This window comes from Syzygium oleosum, unplaced genomic scaffold, assembly GCF_021117445.2.
Source record: "Syzygium oleosum isolate NSW1041296 unplaced genomic scaffold, Sole_v2.1 Sole_v2.18, whole genome shotgun sequence".
In the NCBI taxonomy this organism is placed as follows: Eukaryota; Viridiplantae; Streptophyta; class Magnoliopsida; order Myrtales; family Myrtaceae; genus Syzygium; species Syzygium oleosum.
Window position 1 is genome coordinate 2,845,339 of NW_026607502.1, and position 16,407 is coordinate 2,861,745.

Consider the following 16,407-nt stretch of genomic DNA (forward strand, 5'->3'; position numbering starts at 1 on the left):
CTCGATCTCGGAAAAATCCCGATTTTCAGCGTAGGTTTGACCGATGCACCAGATGCAAAGATAGCTCCGGCTTTCTTCAAAACTCGCATCCGGTCCGGTCGTGCCGGCGGTGACAGGTTCGCTCAAAATGATTCGTCGTATTGATCGCCCATCCTCACCCATTTCCCGCCAATTAGAACATTATAAGCACGAGCGGGTCAAACCCGACGCAACCATCTCGGGTCGGGTCGGGTCATCGCGATGACCCGGTTCGTCCTCACCCACCCCAGCGGCCCACGCACCAACTCACAAAAACCCTAGCTTTCCGCCCTTCCTCACTTCCAGTTCCATCACCGCTCGCCAACTCCTGCTGCTCTACTGTTCTGCACCGCCATGGTCTCTCTCTCTCTCTCTCTGTGCTCTGTGTGCTCTGTGTGTGTTTGCGCTTTGTGGGTGTGTGCGTGTGTGTTGAGGTTGTGGTTGGTGGGACTAAAGCCATGGGGGAATTGCAGGCGTCGGAGAGGAAGCTGTCCAACCCCATGAGGGAGATCAAGGTCCAGAAGCTGGTCCTCAACATCTCCGTCGGCGAGAGTGGCGATCGCCTCACGCGCGCCTCCAAGGTTGTGATTGTGATCGCGCGTGTGTGTTACCTCGTTTTTCTTTGCCAGCCCAGCAAGGCTGACCTGTTGTTTTTCCCAGGTCTTGGAGCAGCTCAGCGGCCAAACTCCTGTCTTTTCCAAAGGTAGGAGCCTCTCTGCACACCCTTTGCTTCTGTGGAAAATGGGTTCTCGTTTTTATTTGTAAAGGTGTTCTCTTTTTTTTTTCACATGCTCCTGGGGGTTTTTCTGATGAAATCGATGGAAACTTAACTGCATAGGAAATTGAATTGTGGTCATACTAGGGGAATTTAAGATTCTGGAGAAAATTTTAGTCCACGGAGGCGGTCATGGAACTGCATACAAGATCGAGTCGCGGTCGATAAAGGAACATGAGTAGTTTTGTTGTTATTGATTGATTGATTGGTTTCGGCAGCGAGGTACACTGTGAGGTCGTTCGGGATCAGGCGTAATGAGAAGATTGCTTGCTATGTCACGGTGAGGGGAGAGAAGGCAATGCAGCTGCTCGAGAGTGGTTTGAAGGTGAAGGAGTATGAGCTCTTGAGGAGGAACTTCAGTGACACTGGCTGTTTTGGGTTCGGCATTCAGGAGCACATCGATCTTGGAATCAAGTAAGTTTGTGTGTGCTTATTCTGTTTCTCTGCACTTGTATAGTTTTGAACAAAGATTTCCTTTGTTGCTTAGTCTTGTGTGATAGGAAAAGTCGTGAACTTATTTTTCCTGTCATAAAGCGAAAACCTACATGTTGTAGTTGGTATTGATGTTATGGGCTTCTCTACATTCTAATACAACGTCTCAGATGTTTGGTTCTGAATGCTATATGTGGGTTCTAGGGTTGCTGTTGTACAAAGTCTATGGACTATTGTACAATCAGTGTTCCTCCATTTTGGACTGTACATATACTGCAATAAAGCCACCGCAAGTGCCATAACTTCGTACAGCCCTGTCATAAATTTTCAATCAATCACTTGAGTGTCACAACTTTGGAAAAACGGTCATTTTAGTCCTTAGCGCTTCGATTGATTGCTTGAGTGCCATAACTTTTAAACAATGTTTACCATGAGTGCAATGCCATGTCGAATTTCAATTGATGGCATTTGTGGTAAAACGGTTTTTAAAAGTTATGGCACTTAAGTAATCGATCAAAATTTTATGGCACCGAAGTGCTGTACAAAAGTTTTGACACTCGGCTGATCGAGTCATGACCAAAAAAAAAAAAGGTGATCGAGTGAAAAGTCATGGCACCAAAGTGAACGTCATACAAAAGTTATCATTTTTCCCCTGAAAACCGCGTCTTTACTTTATCTAAAAAGGGTTATTCTTTTTTTAGGTATGACCCTTCAACCGGTATTTATGGCATGGACTTCTATGTGGTCTTGGAGCGCCCTGGGTACCGTGTTGGTCGCAGGAGGAGATGCAAATCTCGTGTAGGAATTCAGCACAGGGTTACAAAAGAGGATGCAATGAAATGGTTCCAAGTTAAGTATGAAGGTGTGATCCTTAACAAGTCTCAAAACATCACAGGTTAGGGATACCGTACGTCGAAGGATTCGCCGAGTTTCTCTTTTTGACAGTTTCTTACCTGGTAATACTTTTGTATTGGAAGCTATATATCCTCTGTAGGGTTGTTTGAGATGGAGTATAAGAAGAAGTTCTGGTAATTTATTGTTTTTGACTGTTATGTAGACTACCTTTGGGTTTTTTCATATTCTTGGCAAACGGTGTGTGTCACATCTTGTTGTTGCTCTTTCATGCCACTTCTGCCCTGTGAAAGTATGTGTTAGTAATCCCTTCAGCTGAAGTGTCACCCTTAAACTAATTAACAAAATACCATGTTCCAAAGCTGTTTGGACTGCGGAGAATGTGTGGAATTTTTGAGAGGTAGAGTTTGATGGTATTTTCTGAAATAGAGATCTCTTATGACTTCTAAATCTGAATGGGAAGGTGGTGCTTCATTATATGTAAATATCCAACATTAAATGAAAACCATAATCGACTAAATTGAAAATAGCCATCAATTCATCATGGATAACAGAAGGCTTCGCTCTTACAGCTTGGAATTGTTCAAGTTTTACCTAGTGAGGTCCCTTAATTTACACATTATGGAATTGTGCGAGACGGTTGCATGTAATCTCGGGTGTACAAGAAGTAACAAAGGGGAGGCTCAATTACTTCCAGAGTCAAATACCGGATGGTCATTATCATCTCCTTCAATAATTTTAAGAGTGAGATTTGTTCTGTTACTGAAGAAAGGTGTTTGGTGCTTCAGGATCTCAGTAGCTCTACAAGTTCTTTCTTCTTTAGCCTTGAATAGCCCCTAACACCTCTAGATTTAGCCAACTCCTTGAGCTGTTGAAGTTTCATCTCTTCTATTTTCCGCGAAGTGGAGTCATTGCTCCCGGCTGCGGCTGGCGATGCCTCATTCCACTGTTCTTCCTTTCCCCTCGGTGCCGATGGAAATGGGATCGGAGACTTCTTGACAAAATTGGATGGTGGCCTTGTTAACTTGATGTCGGTAGCTAGTGACGTAATGTGTTCTACATCCTCTTCTTTCATCTCTTCTATTTTCCGCACAGTGGAGTCATTGCTCCCGGCTGTGGCTGGCGATGCCTCATTCCACTGTTCTTCCTTTCCCCTCAGTGCCGATGGAAATGGGATTGGAGTCTTCTTGACAAAATTGGATGGTGGCCTTGTTAACTTGATGTCGGTTGCTGGTGACGTAATGTGTTCTACATCCTCTTCTTTCTCAGGGAAGCGCTTTCTCCTTGGCTTTTGCTTGTTGTCTGCCCGAATCATCACAAATAAGTAAACAGAAGATGACTGGGGAGCTATTTTTGTTCCATTTCGAGCATGAAAGGCCAGGATTTCTCATTGTAATCAAGTGAGATCGTGAGAGAGACGAGCTGTAAATTTGCATTTCCGTTCTGGCATTGGACTAATGCTATACACACAAGGTCTGTAGATCAGTCACCGTAAGCATTACCTTTTGCTCGCTTCCTTGATCGACGAATGATCTCCAAGACTGACTGGGCCGCAGGTTTATTCTGGTTCGGGTCGGTTTCTTTCTTCTCATCACTCACCGACTCTGCCTTTGAGATTGAAGATTGTATCCGTCTGAACAGAGAAATTATCTCTTCCTGCTTGACAGAACTAACCTTTTTGTCGGAGGACGGGGATATCTTCGATACATCATCCTTTGCTCTTCCTGAAGCAGAAACTTTTCGAGGAGATTGGCTTCTTTTACTTCCATTAGGACTCGTCTCAGTATGCTCGTTTCTTGGCCTAATGATTGAAGCAAAATGTACATTCTCTGCCAAATTCAACAGGCTGCATCAAGAAATGGCCTCTCAGTTTCGAAGTTTTAATGCCCAGCACTAGAACTAGGATTAGAAACATGGCTTACAGTCCTTAATCAAAAGAGTGAATAGCTGGAGAAGCTTGCATTGTAACAGTTGTGAGAAAGAGATAATCAATAGCTTATTCAGTCCTAGTGATTAAGAACTCATTGAATTGCTGATTAACAGCGATTCCACGTTGTGATCCGTAATATCTTCCTTAATTATCAGCTCGTTACTCGAAGACATTCCTCTCGCTACGAAGCTATCGATGCACCAATTAAAAGAACTGAAATTGCGGGAAAACTGGAACTGGGAGTATTGGGATCAGAATACGCGAAGCTAAAACTTTTAGGACGAGTTTGGTCGAATTTGTTACCTTTAGGAGAACTAACAGCGGTTCTGACCTTGAGTTGTTGCTGCTTGATGGAAGCTATTGAAGCAGGAAACTGGACGATAACACCAGAATGCAGATTCAGCATCACTGAATCCATCACTGGTTTATGAAGTTGAGATTTTTCTTGATTCACTCTAACATGAACCTAGTATTCCTCGTCTGTTCTCAGCGGCGACACCTACTGTTTGTGGTTGCTGTTGCTTCTAATCGGACGGAACATATTGGGACCACATCTTTCAAATGTGTGCAAGGCTCTTCCAAGCTCCACCACATCTTTTCCCAAGTTTCTCTCTACCTTATATCTTGAAGCTCTAGATGTCAAGTCTCCAAGACATAGAAGGTCCAAGAGCATGATATATGGACAACTATGCCGTCGCTCCTTGTTAGAAGATACTCGAAATTAGGTCGTAGCGTGCCGTAAAATTAGTTGGTCTGGGGATCACCAATCTATCCGACAAGCGGTCCATTGCCCCCAAGTTCTCATGTGAGCGTTAATGTCGCCAAACCGGCTAGACGCGATTCAACTAGTCCACCCATTTACGAAGTTTGAAATGGGACTTTTACTTAATGCCAGACCACTAGAATCTTTAAATGCACGGAAATGTCACGTTTCTTTGATTATTTTATCACTCTCTTTATACATAAATGATAAAACTCGTGGCATGTTTGGGTTGCGATAAAACGAGTAGACAGGAAATCATATATTGTCCTTGTGTTGGTGTTATATTTTGTGTTGCTACCAAAGTGTTTTATTGCTGACATACAATTTTTTGGTTAAAAGAGTACGCCGGAACTTGTTAAGTCATGTCAATTTTGATTTTGTCAGCCTTATGTGTTCCTCAATTTCTTCGACTCATATTGTATTTGTATTTTCATGTTGTGTTAAGAATGAATGCCTTTCTATAAAATAAAAATTGTCAATTTCTTCTCTACATAAGGTGGTCCAAATCCCATTCCGATTAAAAAAAAAAAGTGGTCCAAATCGTTAAATGTTTAACATGAATTAACCGAAAATGAGCCAATTAGTGTATTTAGAGTTACGTGGGGGGCAAAAATCAACATTGACTTATATTCCTAATATCATTTAATATATGACTGGTGGAGAAAATTTGTTACTCCCCTTGAATTAATCAAACGATGGAATGTAAAACCAACAAAAGTAAATTTGAGTTTGAGATATTGTTAAAATAGAGAGTAAAAAAATAGATTTTGATTCCGTGCATCACACATTCTATCACTGATCGTTCAAGTAATACAGGGAAAACTCTTTCTTCCTTGTACCATTTTACAAGCACACAGAGACAGGAATTTGTGAGATAGTGTGAAGAAATGTAACAATCATTCCAACAATCACCCTTTCTTTAGCAAAATTTCCAACAACATAAACTTGGTATGTCCCAATCTTCAGATGCGCAAAACCGCGAAAACAGGTTGTGATCCTGATAAACACTGGCCAACACTCACTCAACAATCTATAGAAATGCAGCTCTGGGTGAGGTTAGCGTCGGTTTTGCTGACGAACGGATCGATCTTTACCCAGACGAGAGAGAAGACGGAAGCCAGAAGCACCGACCAGAGAACCACAATGGTCGGAGTCCTGTTCTGCCTACCCATGAGACCTTTCAGGAATGGATAAAGATGAAGAATCACCCAGAATGCAAAGAACACCTTGCCGAAGAGCGGTCCCCATGCCTCATAACCTTTGTTTAGCGCGTCAGAGAACCCGGCAACGACACCCACCATGTTAACGATGAGAAGAGTGGTCGGGGGTATCAGCAGCGTTGTCCACTTTATGATGTAGAGCTCACCAAACTCCGCGTCCTCGGCTGCTTTGGCAGTGACGGTGAAGTTGGTGTCTAGGCCAGCTAACATCTTCAGGAATCCTTGGAAGACGGCAAAGAGATGGGCCGAGACACCTCCGATCACCCAGAACTGCTCGTTACGCCACCAGTCCTCAATGCTCACACCACTCCATCGCAGCTCGAGCACACTTGTGACGATGATGGAGAGGAAAAGACCAAGAAATAGCATGCTTGCCAAGTTGGAAAGCTGAAAAAGAAAAGAGTAGAAAATAATAATATTCTCCCAATCAGGTCCCAGAATTGTGAGGTCATTGGATACACGTAATGTATCAATCAACTTCTGCTATGCTTGTTGATCTTAATATGCTAGAAGATGCAGGTGAGACAATGACCACAGAAAAGAGTGAAAGATACTTGCAATGAATCGACGTGGTCGTATCTCCTTTTGTTTAGTTCATGGCTATATATCAAGCACAGATTCCATGTACTTCTCAAATTCTTGGGAATGTGTTCAAGACCCTTGTTACATAAACCATATCTTAAGCAAGTCTTTTAAGAGGTTGAGCGAGTTAAATTACCGTTGGAATGATGAACTTTCCAGTAAGGAGGCAGATCGCAGGAATTGAGCAATAGGCGACGAGAGGGAGGGATGTGAATGGATAAACGATGGTGTTTATGTACGCCAATCTTTGAAGCCACTTGAGTCGGCCTCCGCCAAATCCATACCATAGCGGACAATGTCTACTCAAGAATATTTCCACGGAACCCAGAGCCCATCGTAGAACTTGGTGCAATCTGTCCGACAAATTAATGGGCGCTGATCCCTTGAATGCAGGCCTTAAGGGCATGCAATAGATTGACCTCCATCCTCTGCACTGCATCTTGAACCCTGTTAAGATATCCTCAGTAACCGAGCCGTATATCCAACCGATCTGAAAAAAGAATAATTGAGTCAATATCAATAGCGAGAACTAAAATGGTCGGTATAAGCATATAAGATACAGAGAATTAAGAAAGTTAGCAATTTGAACGATGCAAGATGATTGAGAATATGTTCCTCTAACAAAGAATTGAGAAGTAGCCAAATTAGCTAGTGCTGCATGGAAGAAATAAGCAGCATGACGCAAAACGAGGAGAGAGATTGACATGATATGCCATGTGAGTACCTCTTTGCCCCATGCGGTCTTCTCTTCGTAGCCACAGCTAATGACATGAATGGCTTCTTTGATCAGCATAGACGGATTGACAGATTCAGGAACTCCTCCATTTTCCATCAGTGTTGACTCGATAAACACGGAGGACAAGCCAAAGGTTTTCTCAAAGCTCATCTGAGAGATCAGCATTGATCTCTCATGCTCGTCATAATCTGTCAGAGAAGGCCAATTAGCATTAACAAGCAAAAACCAACTTGATTTTCACAGACAGTTGCATTTATATTCTCGACTTACTGTCAATCTCTCCAAGGTTGAAGATGGCGGCATTCAGGTCTTCCCTTTTTGAGTCTCGGTAAACTTCTGAGAGATCTTCAGTGGGCTTCTTTGGAGGGCAGCAACAAGAGCAGCAGCCGCACCACGAGCATGATGAGGAGGGCTTTGGTAAAGTCGGCATAAAAGGGGGGCTGTATCCATAGAGTGCTTGCCTATTGAAAACACATCCTGTCCCGACATAAACTGGTCCTTGGATTCCATCCAGCCCTTTCATGTTGACCTGACAAAAATACAGAAAAGTTGTGATCGGACCATGGCATGGAATTCATGTTATGCCATAGAAACTAAGCTCCAAAGTTTTTTGACACCCAAACTAAGTTGACTAAACTTTGTTATATGTACACGTACACGTGTCATGAACTCGAAACTCAACTCCTAAATGTGTAGAAGCAATGTCGGTCTGAGTCCTATCTTAGAATGAAGCATCCACTATGATTAAAAATAAAGCTTAAGTGAATAATCATTTTCCCAAATTTTGACTCCTAAACTGTAGTATTTTTCCAAGACATGTGACATGATACTATACAAGAATGAGGTTTCTAAATAGCTCACTAATGGATAGTTAGGTTTAGTAAATCAGATACAAGCAAATGCATATTGGCATCATATAAGAATTGGCTAATTAAATCAATTAGAAAAGTAGTAACATTTAGAACTCACATCGAAGAAAACGATATTTCGGTTGGCATATCGATCACTGCGATCAATACCATCAAATCTCTGAGGGAACTGCACATAGCACACATCCCTACCAACTTGAGGATCCATCAGGAAGCACATTGCTTCACGAACAGCATTACTATTGTTAACGTAATGATCACAGTCAAGGTTGAGGATGTAGGGAGCGTTTGTCAAAACTGCAGATACTCTCACCTGTTTATTCATGATTTTCAGCATAAGTAATGGAAAAGGTATTTGAAAAGCAGAGTGTAATCAGCAGAAAAATTGCTATACCAGAGCATTTTCCGCTCCGGCCTTTTTATGATGTTGGAAACCGGGTCTCTTCTCTCTGGAAACATACACCAGCCGAGGAAGTTCATTTCCCTCGATGTCATGGGCTCCACTATTTCCGAGGAAAACCTTGAATGGGTAAAACAGCTAAGTCTCAGAATAACTATTTTTAACACCGTACTGCAAGTTATGAAAGAATTTGACAAAAGAACGATGAAGTCTCTTTTTAGACAGTTATTTACGTGGATCATTTGCTTAAACAAGAAATCTACCGTGGCAAGAGAATGATGAAGTTTTTTTTGTTGACTTCTTGTCTTGAAATTGTTCAAGACAAAATAAAGAGGAGACAAAATTTGGAAATAGGCTGCTTCACCTGAATCATTCCAGGGTGGTCACGAGAGTTATTTCCAGGCCAAGGTGTCCCATCCTGCATAGTCCAACCTTCCTCCGGCGCTTTCTGTGCTTTTGCTACCAAAGCATTAACTCGAACTTTATACTCCTCATAGTCTCTCTGTTGCCACATATCAAATACCAAATAAAAATAAGAGTTAATCAAATAAGATTAACAGTTACACTATGTTCATTACTGTTCATAGATTTTGAGCTTCGAATTGACCCCATCAAACTATCAAAAGCAGGAACAAGGTAAAACTTACTTTCATTGCTCTACGTTCCTTCACAAAAGAAGGCTGAATTTTATCCTTCAAGTAGTCAATCTTCTGAGAGAAGTAGAACTCAGGCGCACGGGGCTCGATTGAAAACTTTTTGCAGAAAGGTACCCACTTTCTTGCAAAGTCGGCCGTTTCAACAAGAGACTCAAATGTGAGCATCGCAGCGCCATCATCAGAAACATAACAAGAGACTTTGTCAACAGGATAGTCCACAGCAAGGATGGAAAGCACTGTATTGGCTGTGATCAAAGGTGGTTCTTTCAGTGGATCGACTGTACTCACGAAGAAGTCAACAGCAGCAAGCTCCGAAGGTTCACCTTCTCTTTCATACCTATTGTGGGAATGAACAAAACAAATTCTGAATCTCACTTTCAATATCAAGTTTGAAAGCTATATCTATCTTACAGTTTTGAGTATCACGAACATGTGCCTGTTTCACGTAAAAATTTATCTAAGAAAACCTTAGTGAAAGCAATTAAGGATTATTTTCACAAGGTCACCAAGTTACAGTCAGGTGATTTTTTTTTTTTTTGACTTTGTCAAATTTGAATCTGCATGATCTGAAAACAAGAAAAAAGTTGAAACTGTCTATTCAACAGAGACCTATGGTTTTGAAGCCCAATTTCTAGTATAAACCTTGAGAGAAACCATTCTGCAGATTGAATGATCAGCAAAGCGTGTTGATGTTCATAGAGTGTTTAAAATTTAATGGCTCTAAGAAGTTGACGAACATCTCTTTGTTTTGGTGGTTAAATTCATACCTTGCAGATAGTCGGTCAACATGAGTGATCCTATTTATGGGAGACCACTTAGGAAACTGATCCAACACCCATGAGTATGCGAACCAAATCTCGCATATTATGGATGTAAGCCATAATCCATAGGCGCTGTCGACCGGATGTGTCACTCGGTAATGGAAGAAAAGTGCCAAAATGATCAATCGCATTATTATTACGGTTCGGTACGGTGCGAGTTTGCTTTTGGGAATGGGGATAACGGTCGAGAGTGGCTCCGCAGCATCAGCGATTCTGCAAGAGCAACCAGCATGATCATGGAATCGTTAATCTATAACAAAAGTTGTAAAAGCAGTGAATCAGTGAAATCTACACAAAAGGCAAGAGAAAAAAAAAATTAAATCGACTATGAAGTGACGAAACCATGTCAGCATGGTCATAACTTCCTAGATTAAAACAACAACTACATTCACTTTGAAATGGAGCTTATTTTATGTAAAGGTACACTTTATACTTAGATCTAACACTCACCGATCTGACAGAGTCACAAGAAGTAGGAACATAAATAAGAGATAGCAAATATACTAGGCCCGGTCCATCCTATTGCCGACACTGGAAACATTAACCACCTAATAAACAAAAATCAAGCGACAACTACATTGTGTCTTTTTTCTAAGCAATTACTATCGATAAATGATGATCAATCGAGCAATCCTATTAAAAAACTACCTAGAAAAGTGTCTATTCATGGACCAAGATCGATGTTCAAACTAAAGATCATGAAAATTTTTAAGCTGTTAAGAATCCTGAATCCTAATTCCAAACTAATCATCCTTTTTGGAGTTTTTGGATCTTATTAAGATTCTGCTTTATCTCCACCAACTCGTACAAGAGATCCATTCTTTCATTTTACATCTCTGGTTTCTTAGTACTCACTGCTTCTCCTCCATCTGCTGCTCTGGCGGAACTTGAGCCTCTTTCTCGGCCTTTGTTGGGGCCTTCTTCTTCTTATTCTTTTTGTCCTTCCAGCTCTCCACTCTATTCTTCCAGATAGGGTTCCCAGACTCATCATTGTATTCTTCAAGAAAAGCATGAGACAAGATAGTTTCAAATACATTGACTATAAATTGATCTGTACAAGCACTATATCAAACATATCTATCAAAATTCCCTTTACAGTGGCTAAGTACATACCACTATCCAACGTAGACACACTGCTGATGTGTCTAGCATGAATCCCGATGTCCTGTAAGAACCAAAATAGATGTAGTCTTCCCACTCTGAACTTTTATACAAAACTAAGATGGGGCGTAAATTAAAGCTACTGAAAGCAAATGATTCATCACATATCTGATATTAGAGTCAATTTGATTTGCTCTCATCTAAAAGTTGAAGAATCAACGGACAGACCTGCCAAAAAATGCTTATACCTGAGAATCATTCAAGTGAGCGGCCATTGTCGATCGACTTCCCAATTCATTTCTCTCAGCATCAGCCATCGAGTTCGCTGTATAAAAAAGAAACCATTGCAAATAATTTAAAAATTATGTCATGTTTGGAATGCTGATGCTCTCCATCACATCACACCCAACACATTCCAACTGGTGTATATATAATTGTAATTGCCATCTGATGGTTCAAGCTTCTACACTAACTCATCGAAAGATTTACCAAAATGAAGGCAGAAAATGATGAGCATTTTCTTTCCTCTTAAGTTCTATCTGTCGGTTTTGTTGGTGAAAATCAGAGCGATCAGCAAAGACAAAGTTTACATGGATCTTCAACTTAATTGCAACTTGCAATAGATACATTAGTAGAGCCTAACACCAAACACGGTCACGAATTCTTTTGTAACCCATTAGAGTTTCCCATCTCATCATCATGATCAATACCAAGAGATCACTCCCAGGGCAACATTCATGTCTTACGATAACAACAATGCCATGAATGAGCACCAATCCGATCAAAATTAACAAACAACACCTCAAAAACATAAATAAAACAAAAAAGAGGAAAACAATTTGTAAAGCATGCATTTGTCCTATCAAAACTAACCTCGGAAACAAAAAAGAAAAGGAAAAGAAGAAGCAAGAAAGCAGTGTGGTACCTTCAAATGGAGTGCTACAGCGCAAACACACTTTTCTTCCTTCCTTAAGCTCATATTCGACACAAGCCTTGCAAATGGGGAAATTGCACTCCTGACAAGCCACGAAGACCTCGCCTTTCTCGTCAACCCCAACACTCTCTCCACAAGTGTTGCACAGGGGAACCCCGGATTCCATCATCTTGGCCAATCTTTTCGCGACCCAATGAGTTCTTGGCGATACCCAGGTGGAGTATTCCCGTATTCTCTCACTTCTTTATATGAGAAAGCGAGACAAGAAAAGGGAGAGCGCGAAGGGTCAGCGAGAAGGCGGTGGAGGAGGGATTCCTTGGAACGCTTAAAGGGGATGATATGGCGGTGGTTGGGAAGGTGAGGAGGGTGCGATGTTGGTGTCATCGTGTGCAAGCACAGAGAGAGAGAGAGAGAGAGAGAGAGAGAGAGAGAGAGAGAGCAGAGCAGAGGTTTGGTTCGGGAAACAGAGGAGGGAGATGACATGAAACTTTCGCGGGAAGATGAAGGAAAGTGTTTTGTTGGGCTGCTCACATCTTCAAAAGCGACGGCAAGATCGCGGACGAATTTATAAAAGAAATGGAGAAAAACCGATTAATAAAACTTATACTTGTTTTGAGTTGAATATACTCAATGAGTATTCTAAAAGTTTTATTATAATGACCAATTTAGTATAAGCAAAGGAAATTTCTTTTTTATCGGAAGTACAGTTCTCTCATGAGTTTGAATTTGTGGACTGATTTGTCCTGGCATACTTTTATTTGTATCGTCCAACAGTAATACCAAAAGTCCTAAAACATAATGTACAAAATGCAATTGAGTTGAGTCCTAAACATTTTTTTTAATTAAATCACTTAAATCTTGAATTTTTTTATTTCAAAATTGAAAAGTCTTATAATGCAATCAAGTCTTAAGCCGTGTATACAAGGTGCAATCAACAGTTAAATATTTTACTTTGTCAGAAGAAATGAATGCAATCAAGTCATATTTTGTCTCAAAATTTTTTGGTCCTCGTGAAAAAACTAAGAGGCGATAGTGCAGAAGATCGAAAGAGAGGCGATTCAATAGTTTGAGCACGCTTCAAATCTTACTGAATAATTCTTGTTCGAGTTTAATAGTTTCCTAGACCTTTACAATACGACATGAATTCTAAAGAAGGAAGAATTTGATTGGAGACCCCAATGCTCTGGAAATCCTTTGTTGCAGTTTCCTAGAAAATATTCACTAGTTTCATTAGACGAGAAAATTGTCCAAAAAGTCATAAACTTATTGCAATTTTGCCAATTCAGTTATAAACCTTTTATTTGTGCCAATTGAGTCTTAAACTTTTTCATATTTTGCAATTGAGTCTATTCGCCCAATTTTGGCCGGTAATCATTGACACGGACGCTGGACGCGGCATAGCCGATGCTGACGTGGACAATTTTAAATAATATTTTTTGAATTTTTATATTTTATTTTTTCTTTTTCTTTTTCCTTCTTCTTCCGCTGGTCTCTGGACTGGCGGAGGCAGAATGGAAAAGAAAAAGAAAAAGAAAAAGAAAAAGAAAAAGAAAAAGAAAATAAAAGATCTAACCGTGCCATGTAAGACGGCCAATTTCCACATTAGTGATTTCCGGTCAAAATTGGCCGGATGGACTCAATTGGCAAAATCTGAAAATGTTTATAATTTAATTGACATAATTAAAAAGTTTAGAATTGAATTGGCAAAAGTGCAATTGATTTAGAAATTTCTGGACAATTTTCCCTTTGCATTCACATGAGTGAACTATACAGGGCAAATTTCCTTTAGCAGTGGGCTAGCCAGTGGACGCACATCAAATGGGCCAAGGTTTGGCAATTGCCGAAAGAGGAATTCCCCAGCAAGTGAGGCACTCACACAACGTTCATATAACCCTATTCATTGCATTTGCGATTGCTGTGTAGCCGCGAGTTCTGAGGCTTTTGGGGCTCACAGTTAAAGGGATTTCTTGGAGCCTGAAAACGTACGTCTTTCTTTCGGCAATCAGATATTTATAATAACCATCTTACGTAAAGCTATCACAAGCTAGTGAAATCCCTTTCTATGTCAATGGATGTGTTCGAAATTCTTTAAGCACCCGCCTAATCACCACTAGGTGTCGTTGTTCTCCATCCTATGGTCCCTCGATAATTATCGGAGATGCGCGTGTCTGTGCTTCTAGAGATGACTCCAAGATATTGCAAGTATATATTGAAAACTTTCATGCTTTGGTAAGTTGGTAAATTTCGAATTCAACTGCACTTTTAGGTGAGGCATGATATGACTTGTGGCTCAACTTTCTCCAGGATGCTCCTGCAATCTTTTGGCGAGCCTTGGAAGAACGGCCCAATCATGACAAGTGAGCAATCGTGAGATGTCCCAAAACTTTTCTTAAATCTCTATTTACCCTATTGATCTTTAGTATTTTATATAGAGTGAATGTCATCGCCAAACTGTTGATTAGTTTAATTCGGTCATCACTAAACTATTTTGAAATATTTAAAGTCATCCTTTTATTCGCCCAAAGGGTTTAAATTATAAACAAGGGTATTATCAAATACGATAAAAATGACATTTCCTCCTCAATCTTTCAATCAAATTGTGCAAGACGATGGAGAACAAAGGGCTGATTGCTTTATATGCCTCCAAAGAAAATTACCAAAATGTTTATATCTGTTTATCAAAAGAGGTTCTAATGTTGTTTTCCTGATCTTCTTGTTTTTATGAGAACTATGCAGTGCTAAGTAATCCTAAAATCGCCATTGAAGAGGATTGACCAGGTTTAAACAAGTTTCAAGTGACTGTTATGAGAACAATATTCACATGTGTAGATTTTCTCCATGGAACACATTTCAATGAATTAGTGTCTATTCAAATAGATTTTGTTAGTGGTCACGATATATAGAAGGACGACGTTGGATGTTGAACAAAAATTTAGAGTCTGATGGAGCCAATTGAAAATTGAGGGATGTCATAACACATGATTCAAAGATTTAGTTGACTCTATTGAAAGCAGAGGAATAATATATTGCCCATGGGATAGAACTTCAAGGGCTAGAAGTGTCTCGATCCAATTTATTTTGGAGTCAATGTACCATGATTTTGGGACAAAAGATCCTAATCTATCAAGATGGTATATACGATTTATCTCCAGAGTTACATCAATCTGACACGTAAAAGGCTTTATGCTCTCTGCTTGCCACAACTTTCTGTAAAGGGACGGGTGGGTGAAGGAATTGGGACCATTATCGAGCCATTTCACTTCATCGCAACAAGAAGAACCTGTCTCAAGTAGGATTATACTGGCATATGCTATTCCCTTTCACTGGGATATCCATGTTCCGGTGCCAATGCTCTCTGTATAAAAGAGAAACTTCGACGTTTGGACTAGTGCGGCGAGTCGACTCGGGCGCGGCCGAGAGAGAGAGAGATGTGCGTGGAATGACAGCGTAGTTCTCCTTTGGCATGACAGAAGGGAGGGCATGCAATGCATGCAAGTGTAGAAAACCTTGTCTCTTGCCAAAGGAGAATTGCCCTGCCATTCACTGGCACAAAACCAAGAACGGAATCATCACATTATGTCCTTCTACTTCGTACAACGATTAATGGTCCCGATCAGAGAACGGGCAGTAGGTGTGTTCTTGTATGTATACTGTAGTTATTTAATTCGTATAGTTCTTGCCTAAAGAGCTTTTAACAGCTTTGATGGTGTCACTCACTATATTGGGGATGAAATTGCAAAGATCAGATTTCCGAGATTCGTCAAGACCGAAGTTTCTCTTGCTATTTGAGTGACAAAATGTAGGAGATTTCGCAAAAACATGCTTGATGCATGTGGCATTAGGACATTAGAACCGGTTCATTCAGAGAGCAAGAAGCATTGGGTGCATTGTACTATCTTCGTAATATAATGCTAAGCGTAAGCGTACACTGATTTAGAAAATTGATATATCAAATGATGTGACTAATGCTATTGAGCATTGAATATAACACATTAGTTGATAGCTAGCTCAATCATATTCTGTCATGTTTGTATACTAATTATGTAGACCGATTTTGATGTACTCGAATTACTCTGATCTTCTTCATAATTTAATCTAAGTCGTCTTGTTGGAAAGGCAAGCGTCAAAGGGATTATTCTTCAGGTGATACTTCTATTCTTTTTTCTGTAGGTTTCAGGTGGAGAAATGCTTGCGTGGCTCATATGAATCCAATGAATATCAACCACTAGATATGTGGAACTCATTTAAAGCCCACATGATCTAATTGTTGAGATTATTTGGGTGCGCGTGCATTGAGATTGTATGGTAAAAAACCATG

The 16,407-nt window shown here is 40.5% G+C and overlaps 3 protein-coding genes across 3 annotated transcripts; 1 reads left to right on the top strand and 2 right to left on the bottom strand.

Annotated features, from left to right (window-relative positions):
* Window positions 1-217: 217 nt before the first annotated feature.
* On the top strand, window positions 218-2,327 carry LOC115682099 (60S ribosomal protein L11-1). The gene is made up of 5 exons (XM_030606237.2): window positions 218-375; window positions 492-599; window positions 679-721; window positions 1,012-1,207; window positions 1,927-2,327. Exons 1-5 carry the CDS (start codon window positions 373-375, stop codon window positions 2,123-2,125), a joined length of 549 nt encoding a protein of 182 aa, XP_030462097.1. The 5' UTR covers window positions 218-372; the 3' UTR covers window positions 2,126-2,327.
* Window positions 2,328-2,571: 244 nt separating this feature from the next.
* LOC115682096 (SAP-like protein BP-73) lies at window positions 2,572-4,560 on the bottom strand. The gene is made up of 3 exons (XM_030606234.2): window positions 4,311-4,560; window positions 3,580-3,906; window positions 2,572-3,379 (listed from the first exon to the last, which is right to left on the bottom strand). Exons 1-3 carry the CDS (start codon window positions 4,423-4,425, stop codon window positions 2,862-2,864), a joined length of 960 nt encoding a protein of 319 aa, XP_030462094.2. The 5' UTR covers window positions 4,426-4,560; the 3' UTR covers window positions 2,572-2,861.
* A 956-nt stretch (window positions 4,561-5,516) lies between these two features.
* LOC115682094 (cellulose synthase A catalytic subunit 8 [UDP-forming]) lies at window positions 5,517-12,397 on the bottom strand. The gene is made up of 13 exons (XM_030606232.2): window positions 12,081-12,397; window positions 11,404-11,480; window positions 11,168-11,219; window positions 10,910-11,051; window positions 10,001-10,267; window positions 9,225-9,570; window positions 8,942-9,079; window positions 8,572-8,697; window positions 8,278-8,490; window positions 7,579-7,837; window positions 7,297-7,496; window positions 6,709-7,062; window positions 5,517-6,377 (listed from the first exon to the last, which is right to left on the bottom strand). The coding sequence occupies exons 1-13, from the start codon at window positions 12,256-12,258 to the stop codon at window positions 5,793-5,795; spliced, it is 2,937 nt and encodes a 978-aa protein (XP_030462092.2). The 5' UTR covers window positions 12,259-12,397; the 3' UTR covers window positions 5,517-5,792.
* Window positions 12,398-16,407: the final 4,010 nt, after the last annotated feature.